This window comes from Festucalex cinctus, chromosome 8 (assembly GCF_051991245.1).
Source record: "Festucalex cinctus isolate MCC-2025b chromosome 8, RoL_Fcin_1.0, whole genome shotgun sequence".
NCBI lineage: Eukaryota > Metazoa > Chordata > Actinopteri > Syngnathiformes > Syngnathidae > Festucalex > Festucalex cinctus.
Window position 1 is genome coordinate 7,282,219 of NC_135418.1, and position 10,832 is coordinate 7,293,050.

General features: G+C 40.3%; 1 protein-coding gene across 3 annotated transcripts; it reads right to left on the minus strand.

Annotated features, from left to right (window-relative positions):
* Positions 1-2,849: 2,849 nt before the first annotated feature.
* apobec2a (apolipoprotein B mRNA editing enzyme, catalytic polypeptide-like 2a) lies at positions 2,850-9,810 on the minus strand. 3 transcript variants are annotated; one of them, XM_077529815.1, is made up of 3 exons: positions 9,584-9,810; positions 5,349-5,573; positions 2,850-3,870 (listed from the first exon to the last, which is right to left on the minus strand). In XM_077529815.1, the coding sequence occupies exons 1-3, from the start codon at positions 9,808-9,810 to the stop codon at positions 3,561-3,563; spliced, it is 762 nt and encodes a 253-aa protein (XP_077385941.1). In that variant the 3' UTR covers positions 2,850-3,560. The 3 variants fall into 3 exon arrangements, 2 of the variants coding, with proteins under 2 accessions (XP_077385941.1, XP_077385942.1); XM_077529816.1 differs by lacking the exon at positions 9,584-9,810 and adding an exon at positions 6,410-7,481; XR_013284634.1 differs by lacking the exons at positions 2,850-3,870; positions 9,584-9,810 and adding an exon at positions 5,876-7,481 and having other exon boundaries at positions 5,426-5,573.
* Between the last annotated feature and the right edge of the window lie 1,022 nt (positions 9,811-10,832).

Genomic DNA, 10,832 nt, shown 5'->3' on the forward strand with positions numbered 1-10,832 from the left:
CCACACTTTCTTCACATGCCCAGATTGTTACGCTAACAAGTCAAAGCAGCAGCAGCAGCAGCAGCGAGTTCCTCGTGAACAAGCTGCTGCCTTCCAGCAGCCAAATGGTTTCCTCGCAGCCGACCAACAGCAGCAGCTACTGGCTCGGGGCCAGTCTGAGGTTCTCCAGCAGCCGTCTACCTCCCACGAAGTGGCTTCGCAGCGGGCACGGCAGCACCAGTGATCCCGGGTCAAGTCAGTGGATGGTTTGCAACCTCCAGCTCCCCGCGATGTGGTTCGACATCGGCAGCATCATTCTGCGGATTGTCTCCAGCCCCCGGCCTTCCATGATGGGATTCAGCAACGGCAGCATCTTTGCGGCCAGGTCCATGGTCTTGAGCAGCCTCCAGGTGCTCAGACTAGTGCTCCGCATCAGCTCCCAGAGGAGCTACATCAACGCAGCATCCAGTCCTCACATCAGCAGGACGGACAGCAGCCTCGCGTTTCTTCTCATCAGGACACTCCTTCGACTACTTCTGCTGCCAGTCAAACATCCGGCTTCTTGTCCACCCAGTGGTTCTGCTAATCAGCAGACTTCATCTGCCCTCCAGGCTCGAACAACTACCTTGAAGGCGATTATAGCCTTGTAATTAATGATGATTTTGATGATGGACAGAAATTAGTGTCAGTGAGACTCATAGTTCAGAATCAAGTGATGGTCCCTTGACAGCGGGACAGTACTCCTTTAGATGCCAACTCAAGTCTCTTTCTCCCCCACTCCTGAGTTCTCAGCTCCATCCATGCTCGTGTCACAAAATGATACTCAGGGTAAAGATTCTAAAAAGATAAACGTCTAGATGACAAGCTTACACCATAAATAATATCACCCGCATAATGAGTTGTCTAAAATTTTCTACATGAAATCTACATGGCATTCAGAAGTTTAGACAGAATAAGATGGATTATTTGATGAAAACAGATTTTGATACATTATGTCTTCGGGAGCTTAGACTGAAAACTAACTCTGGTGTGGAGGGAGAGACAAAACTATGGCCTAAGGAAAAGTCAGAAGTTGTGGCCTCTTACTAGCCTTGGATGGCCATGGCCTCTAAGTTAGTGATTAAAAAAAAAAAAAGAGATGGGAAAAAGGTTTGCGAGCTCTGTTTTTTTAATCACCACACACCACTTCCAGCAGCGTATTCCCCCCGAACAGACAACAGGCTTCAACTCCACAAACAGATTTCTGAAACACTTTCAAACTAGTGGCCTCAACCACCAACGGTAATTGAAGGGTGCCTTGCCCACATACAAAAAAACTAACAAACATTTCACAACTGGGAACAAAAATATGTACAGATATTTACATGTATAAATGCTATCAAGTTAAGTTTAGCAAATCTTAACAATATTCAAATATGCGTTGCTTCCAAAAAAGAAATAAACAATATCCTATCTCCCCCTCCCCTGGCTGCCAGTTGGGACAGTCCAATGAGCCCAATTAAGCAGGAATGAGGTGCACCTGGCCTGCACTCACATGGGTGGGCTTCCATGCAACTGCTCCAATCAGACCTCTTCAGTGAGGGAGGATAGACAGCTCCCTCACATGGCAAATGTGCAATACCTATTGATGATAGCAGTGCTGATGAAGTGGGAATATTATTTAGAACTCATGACGTTGAAATATGTAATAGGAGAGATGTGATTCCGGGAAGAATCCTGTTATTGGATTTATATTGTAGAGGGGAGAAATACAGGGTCATAAATCAGTATATCAGTTAAAGATTTTAACAAAATCCATCCATCAATTTTCTTAACCTGCTTGCTCCTCACAAGGGTCGTGGGGATGCTGGAGCATATCCCAGCTGGCTTCGGGTAGTAGGCATGGGTACACCCTGGACTGGCTGCCAGCCAATCGCAGGGCACACAGAGACAAACAACCATCCACACTCACAAGCACACCTAGGGACAAATCAGAGCGCCCAATTAACCTGCTATGCATGTCTTTGCAATGTGGGAGAAGACCGGAGTACCCAGAGAAGACCCACGCAGGCACGGGGAGAAAATGCAAACTTCAACCAGGAAGGCTGGAGCCTGGACTCGATCTTGTGTTCTCAGTACTGGGGGGTGGACGTGCTAACCAGTCATCCACCATGCCGCCCTCTGCAGAAGGCTTAAAAAAAATGAAAACAATGTCAAGTGCCACGGAAAAATCTAAACTTGATCGTGACCGACGCCGGGCAAGAACGAGAGTGAACATCGGTTTCGCATTTCAGCGGCGGAGAGAGTTGAGATCGGACTTGGATTAGAAAAGTGATGCAAAACTGGATTTTTTTCTACTCCAAAGGTAAGATGTGAGTATCTTGACATTTAGAAAAAAAAAGTGTGTTGTTTTCAATTAGCAGCAATCTCAACCGGAAGGTTGGGTGCATTAATACGTCGAATGCGGAAATGCTTTGTGCATATAGTCCATAAGCCTTGACGTTTTTTTAGATACTTTTTCACACAAATCTTGCAGTTTACATGTATACATTTGATGAGTATTTTCTATATTTGAGTAAAAAAACCAACAAAAAAAACGACAACAATCATCGACGTATAAATTCATATCGGGATTAATCTGTATTGAATCAAATCATAACCGATGAATCGTGACACGGATCAAATTGCTAGGTACTAGGCAATTCACACCCCTAGTAATAATCTTCATATTCTAAATCCAAAATAAATAAATTCAAAGGATCAATACTAGCTTTTTGGTATCAGTGCAATGCCGATTCTCACTTTAGTATTGATTCTATCGATACTTGGATCAATCTGCACAGCCCTAGTGTTTGTGCTACTACTACATGTACATAAAAATACACAGTGGATTTGCATTTGTTGCAGCATTTTATTCATTGGTCAACAAAAGTACTCCATTCCTTTTAAAAAGTCAACTTTGCAACATAGCAAAGCCGTGTTATGTCTTCAATATCGCAAGCCTCTTCCAGTAAACAATTTGATTGGCTCATAAAAAAATAAAATAAAATAAAAATAAAAATATCACATGATCACAATAACAGATATCGTTCTCGTTCTGGTACGAGGTGGTACCATCGCTTGTCCTCGGTGCATATGGCGCGGGGTTCACATCCCGCCTGGAGACCACGTTGATGCTCTACCTGGATGTACTCATGTACACTATGCCAAGCCGAATGTGGGTAAAGGAGGAGGGTTACGGCAGGAAGGGCGCCCGGTGTAAAATGAGAAAACTCCAACCTGTATGGAAGTTGACAGTTGATACGGATTGTAATCTGTGGAATAACTGTCGGCTGCAGCGACCCAACGTAGAAGTGGGAGCAGCTCGTAGAACAACAGCTCCCGTAATACTCAATGAACAGCGGCGTGTGTGAAAGAAAAACGTTCGTTTCATTGTCAGCTTATTGGAAATGGCCATTTTGTGGTGAAAATGGTTTTGGGGTGAGCGTGTTCAGGGGTAGCAGAGAATCAATTGATTACACTAAAAATAATAATAATACCAAGGGCCTTTTTATTTATTATTTAAATATTGCTGTGAATTGCCAATTAGGAACCTGTGTCAACTATGTGCACTGCAGAATGTCAGACAGCTTCTCATGATAATACTCATAGTTGTCTTTGCAGTCTTCCCACAGATTAAGCGGTTGATCCATATTTTCCACAAAAGTATCCCAGGTATAGGAAAAGTCCAGAGGCTTCATCATCCTCAGTTTACATCCAGCTTTATGCAGAGCCTTCAGCCCGGCCTGGATCTCTGCTTCTTCAAGCTCAAACAACCGAGAAGCAAAGATGCTCATTTTGATGTTTTTCTTGCCGTTTAAGACTTCAGCTATCTTTGCTGCACAAGCGGCGCAGGGACTGGATGACATATACCTGAAAGAAAAGGGGATACAACTGGATTACATTTGTTCTTTCAGTGTCAATGTAAAAGATGATGTGTTTAGTTCATGGTGATACAAATTTATTATACACCTGCCAGAGATAATACTGTTGCACATTGTTTTTGAATCTCTGCAAGAACTTACACTCACTTCAAAAGTAAGTATCAAGTAATACTAAGAAGTTGTTTTGTTTTATGGATGTTTCTCCATAAACCAAGTCATATTTTCAATTAATGTTGAATTGGGATTGCTTAACATTGTACATCAGGGTTATTTATAACCAATTTGCAATGTTTTTTGTTGTTGTTGCTTTTTTATGACACTGATTGTAATCATTCAAGGGAAAATTTAACTTATTCGGGATAAACCAATAATAGGTGCCAAAATTGGGCATTTTGATGAATATTATTATCTGCTTTTTTTTCCCCCAAAATGTGACAGCTGATAAGGTAAAGCTAAAACAATTTTAATCTCATTAAACTATTTATTTAAATTTTCAGTTAACTTTATAAGAGATGCTGCTGACCCTGGGAACCTCCTGAACATTTTGTTTTTGTTCGACATCAAAACAAAGAAATGTGAAAGTGTAAGATTTTAGGAGAGTTTAAATTTTGGAGAAAAAAAAACAGAGCTATGGTATTTACTTATTTGTTTGCATGTAACTTTTTAAGATGTACTGATAACCTTGGGTGATCCCTGAACTTTTTTTTTTTTATTATTATTTTTATTATTAGAAATTTGAAATGATACAGCGCCCTTAAAGTGACATGGGAGAAAAAAAAACTTAAATGTTTCTTGGCTGGACGAGAAACTTTTCTTGTCTGGATGAGAAACTTTCTTGTTCGGACAAGAAACATATTTAATTTTTTTTTTTTTCCCTCCCGTGTCACTTTAGGGGCTCTGAAATAAATATAGTATTTATAGAAAATCAGAAAATTTGTTTAAAAATGAACATTTGTACCAGATAAATGCACGAAGCGCCTCTCGCTGTTCAAATTAAACAACGAAACGGTGAGCAATTCTGCAACAACAGTTTGAACAATTAAGCGTCCATTCAACTGTTAGGTTTGGTTGTTCCTCCCCCGTCATCGGCGCTTATTGGTTTCGTCCCGCCCTAAACAATGCCTGATTGGTCCGACCGTTAAAAAAAAAAAAAAAAAAGTCCGGCTGCAAACATGTCAGCAAGACGGTATGGTTATCAAATAGTTCTCTTTCATCTGGCTTTTTGTGAAGTCCCCTTCAATTTAAAACATTATCTTAAGGGTTGCAAGGCAACCAATCTACGACTACGGCCTTTCAACTTTAGCAAACTGTCACCTTCCAACATATCCAGCAACATGTGAATGCACTGGGATTATTCTTTTATTTTTTTGCCTTGGTTGACTCACCTCGTATGCAATACCTGAGAATGAAATGTTTGTACTCTAACAAATGTGTATTTATTCATGGGTATAGTTAAAGTAAATTCACCAGGTTATTGCGTATTTGAGTGAAGGGTCATAGTCAGAGAGGCACTGGGTGAAGAAGGCGTCCTCAGCATGCGGTCCGCTGTGTTCGTCCTCCAGACAGCCTCTCAGAAGTCCATCAGCTGCCTTCCCTTTATCCACCAGGTAACACAAAAAGGTCTTGTTGCGGCCTGAGGAGTATTCCACATTCTTGAACTGGAACTTGAATGCTAAAGGATCAATCCGATCACTGTGAAAGAGAGCAATTTTGAGCTTAGAGGAAAATTCTCATAATTCCCTATAAGAACAAAATGTGAAGATAATATCGGCCTGTGTTGGATAATAACACTCGTGTTTTTAAGTTAACTTTTTTTTTTTTTTTTTAATAAAAAGAACAGAACACTGTCAACAAAATCATGCGATTGGTCTGTTTCAAATAAATTTAGGACTGCAAAGATAATTAGTTTAATTTAGGTCCTCTTTCTAATGGTACTAGAGTGGTCTCACATATGACATTTGCAGATAGCTATGAATGTATTTAGAAAGGCTGACCATAAAAGTATGCTGCTAGGCTATCCATCCATCCATCCATTTACTACCGCTTATCCGAGGTCGGGTCGCGGGGGCAGCAGCTTTAGGAGGGAAACCCAGACCTCCCTCTCTCCAGCCACTTCAACCAGCTCCACCGGCGGGATCCCAAGGCGTTCCCAGGCCAGCTGAGAGACATAGTCTCTCCAGCGCGTCCTGGGTCGACCCCGGGGCCTCCCGCCGGTGGGACATGCCCGGAACACCTCCCCAGGGAGGCGTCCAGGAGGCATCCGAACCAGATGCCCGAGCCACCTCAGCTGGCTCCTCTCAACGCGGAGGAGCAGCGGCTATGAATGTATTTAGAAAGGCTGACCATAAAAGTATGCTGCTAGGCTATCCATCCATCCATCCATTTACTACCGCTTATCCGAGGTCGGGTCGCGGGGGCGGGGGAAACTCATGCACTGTTTTTTTTTTTTTTTTTTAATTGCTAAAGCACTTATGGGAATACTGACTCCTTACATTTCAAATCTGCTGCCTTATCATGATAGCACTTACCGGACAAAGTCGTCAGAAAAAAATGCTATTAACGTTGTCAAAAACAGAACTCGGTAAAACAGCTTTTGCTCCAATTGCTTGGAATGAGCTCCAAACCGCATTAAATCTGGAATCACTGCCATCCTTCAGGTGTTTTTAAAAATGTTTTAAAATCGGTAACGACGGAACAATGCCACTGTTTTTAACGCAACTTTATTTTTAGAGAATTTGCCTGTAATACATCTCATGCATGTATGATGTCTGTTGTGCTACTATGCGGAATGTGACAAATATAGTAGTTTATAGTAGGGGTGGGCGATATGACGATATTAGATCGTTAAAGGAAACGCGGGGCTCACGATCTGTCATTTCTGTGGAATTGTCTGACTGCGATGCAAAGCATTTCAGCACAAATTTGACCGTCAGCATATTTTTTTTGCCACTGACTGAAGGACAGCGATGTATCTTCTGCCTCCACTGTCTCCGGAGTGCCTATGACGGCCATTCAGTGGTCAACTGTAGCCCACACACTTCACCCCCTCCCCACCCCGTGTCTTCCCACCCTAAAAATATGCAGGCTCGTGGTGGAGGAGGCTGAAAGAGAGTTTGTTCCGAAGAGAAATTAATCATCCGTATTATGGAACTGTTATGGCTTCACGACAGATGACGAAGACCAGGCGTAAATCATATGCAAAGTGTGCAAGGAGCGCGTGAAGGCAAGTTACGGCGACACTACGAACGTGTTCAGACACCTGAAACGGCAGTGCACACAATGAGGGCCAAAAACTCCAAAGCAGAAACAGCTGAATGCATGCATGCGCCTCCAAAATAGCAGTGTCACAGAAGTGTTCACTAAAACCACGCCGTGTGATATGGATCCGCATTACGAGCTGCCAAGTCGTACATTTTTACCCCCAACACCGCCATTCCTTGCATGTACGCAGATTGCAGAGATTAATGGCGCAAAAAAAAGTAAATATGTTTTTTCCCCAACAAGCGACCAGCTTCCAGCTGTAAGTCATTTTGTAGCATTTGTGAAATGATCAGGCTAACCAAGCAAGAAAACAGCACGCTAACGTTAGCACACACACAAAAAAAGACTGTGCTGCATTCATGGACCAAGGGAAACTACAAAACCCGCCACCCACAATGGTTGCTAAAAAATTGTGATCTTTGCTTAGAAAAAGTTGCTTTTTACTTACCCACTAGCGGCAGTTTTTTTTTTCAACTTTGTTTACGTGCTTTTTTTTTCTTTAACTCATTCACGCCCAGCCATTTTCACTGAAGCAATCCATTTACTGGATTTTGACTGATTTTGCAAGGCCCACAGAGTTTTGTTCTATTGCTATAAAACATGGAATCTACCAAAACAAAAAAATACTATCTCTTCTTTCATCAGGGAAAAAAAGTATATTTATCTGTTTCCGTTTTGCAGCAATTAGCATTAGAATATAGCAAAGTTTCATTACAAATCTGTTTAAAACAATGGGGAAAAGTTGTTTTTTTTTTTTTCAACATTGCCCTGTTTGATCTCTTATACTCTGCTGCCACCTGATGGCTGTTTTTGTAATAGCATTGCTTCAAGCGTTTCCTTCAGTTCAAAGGCTACATCAAAGCCTTCTGTATGCTCTAGCATTAAAAAAACAAAAAAAAAAAACATAAAAAACATAAATACGTCTTTGGAAGCAAATGAGTTGATCATGACTAGAAGCCAAATTGTGTGCAAGAGATTCACTATTTTGATTAAACTATAGTATTTGAAAATAGAAATGTGACTTATGTTAATGCTTTACTCAGGTGTTTTGCAGCTTTATAATTTATATATTTTTTTATAATTTATATTTTCCATCCATCCAATCATTTTCTTGACCGCTTATTCCTCACAAGGGTCACGAGGGGTGCTGGAGCCTATCTCAGCTGGCTTTGGGCAGTAGGCGGGGTACACCGTGAACTGGTTGCCATCCAATCGCAAGGCATAATTTATATTTTTTTTGTTTCTTATTTAAAAAAAAAATCGTGATAAAATCGAAATTGTGAATTTATAATTAAAAAAATCGTGATATTCTATTTTTGCAGGACTAGGTTATAGCCATGTGAAGTTTTGTTTTGTGCAACTATCCAGTGCTTGTCTTAACCACGACTCCCTGTGAGAAGTTATTGGAACTCATTGGGAATTTTCCTGGTTAAATAAAGGTTCAATGAAAATGAATCTGCCTCAGCTGTCATGTTTGAGGGGTGCATTCTCCAGACTGCATGTTTACTTTCGTCTGATGTTTAGTTTTTAAATACTCTCGGGTATTTTTAGGCATTATTTACATTGGAGCTTATTTCAGCTGACTTTGTGTGAAAGGTAGACTACAATCTGAACTGGTCGCCAGCCAATAAGTCAACTGTTCCATCTGTTCCATGATGATGATGATGATGATGATTAGGGGTGTGAATTGCCGAGTACCTAATGATTCGATCCGTATCACGATTCATAAGTCACGATTCAATTCGATACCGATTAATCCCAATATGAATTTACAAGTCAATTGTTGCGATTTTTTATTTTTTTTTACTCAAATTTAGAAAATACCATTCAGTAAACTTGTACATGTACACCGTAAGAATTGTATGAAAATGTATTATTTATTAATCTGAAACTTCAGTCTTATAACTGTAAGCCACTGTATTTAACAAACAGGTTGTAACCTTTTTCATGTTTGAACAGCATTGAAATAAAATATTAAGGCTTAACGTTCCATTAATATAACATTCTTCCATGCTTAATGTGTGAAAGTTAGACGTTTTGTTGAATATTTTTCCATCAAAAAAAGGATGTTGAAAAATCGATTCGGCTGGCTATTGAATCGTTTCGAGAATTGCGTGATGTAGTATCGCGATATATTGCCGAATCGATTTTTTTTAACACCCCTAATGATGATAATGATGATAATTATCCATCACCAAGGTACATTGGGAACTTCCTGCCTTCCCTTATAGTAATTTACTTTCAAAACAGCAGCAAAAGCCCTTCACCTACTCTATGATATTTTGAAGCTTAACCATCAGTTTGAAAGTGTTAGGATTGCACTTTTTAATGCCATTTACATCTGCATCACAAAGAGATGTGAACTGTGAAGGTGAATTGAGTACTGGATTAGTAAATGTTAATTTCAGTAACAAATAGCACGGACACCATTTCTCTCTTACCCTGCAATGATTTCAAATGGAGGTAATTCCATCGGTTCAAGCTGAAAATCTCCATTTTCACCATTAGCTGTTGCATCATTGGCAGAGAGTGGCTCAGCTGATGGTCCCTCTTCATTATCTTGAACATTTTCTGTTTCTTTCTGCCCTTCCTTTCCTTCTGTGGTGTTTTCACCAGCTTCTTTTTCTTGTTTGTCCTTTCTCCGCAGCGTACGATTTCTATCAGCCATGGTGTCAGATTTACTGTGGCCTCAAGAATTAATGCAATAAAAAGAGAAAGACAGAGAAAGACTGACAGTGAGAAGCAATCCGTGGAATAGTGGACAGAGCAAGGGAGATAAAAGGAAGTCGGCAGTGCAATGGACTAACTAAAGACAGAGGTATGGGGAGAAAGGAGGGGCACGCGGTGTCGGACAGGGGTCTGGCGTGGGAGGTGCAAACTGACGTTTTTGTTTGTACTTTACATAATTACATGGGTAAACATCCATTTATAGTATTCATATTCAACTTACTTTAATGTATATGTAATGAAAAAGTAAAACTTTCAAATCCAGTCAAATCTAATTCAGTTTAATTCTCAATAGTTAATCAAAAGTGGATTCTGGAGAGTAAGTGTTGACTTTCAGCACACAAAATCATTCACATATGCAAATTCTAAATCAGGGGTGTCAAACTCATAGTAGCTCAGGGGCCGCATGGAGGAAAATGTATTACCAAGTGGGCCGGATCAGTAAAATAATGGTATACAACTTAAAAACAATGGCAACCCCCTTCGCTTCCGGTGGTTTTACTGGATTTTGACTAATTTTTGCAAAGCCCACAGAATATTGGGGTCTATTGTTATTAAAGCATGGAACCTACCAAATGTAACATTACAGTCCCTTCTTTCATCAAGAATATAAAAGTAGATTTGTATGTTTCCGCTTTGCAGCTATTAATGTTAGAATATAGCTAAGTTTCATCATTATTCACAAACCTGTTGAAAACACTGGGGAAAAGAGCTTGTTGCAACATGGCTCTGATTGATGTCTTATACTCTGTTCCCACCTGCTGGCCGTTTTTCTAATAACTGTCATTGCTTCAACAGTTCTCTTCAGTTCAGAGGCTGCATCAAAGCCTTCTGTATGCTCTATCATAAAAACAAAAACAAAAACGTACAAATATGTCTTTGGGACAATCTTAATATTTAAAATAGAACATATTTATACATTTTTGGAAGCAAATGAGTTAATGACGTTATAGTTATAAGGAT

What these genes read in the sequence shown, in the direction of transcription:
- apobec2a (XM_077529815.1), bottom strand. Translation starts at nt 9,810, where the DNA reads ATGGCTGATAGAAATCGTACGCTGCGGAGAAAGGACAAACAAGAAAAA. An exon ending in CCATTTGAAATCATTGCAGG is followed by an intron (nt 5,574 to 9,583) that starts GTAAGAGAGAAA and finishes TCTCTTTCACAG; the next exon opens with TGATCGGATTGATCCTTTAG. An exon ending in CTCAAATACGCAATAACCTG is followed by an intron (nt 3,871 to 5,348) that starts GTGAATTTACTT and finishes CTTTTCTTTCAG; the next exon opens with GTATATGTCATCCAGTCCCT.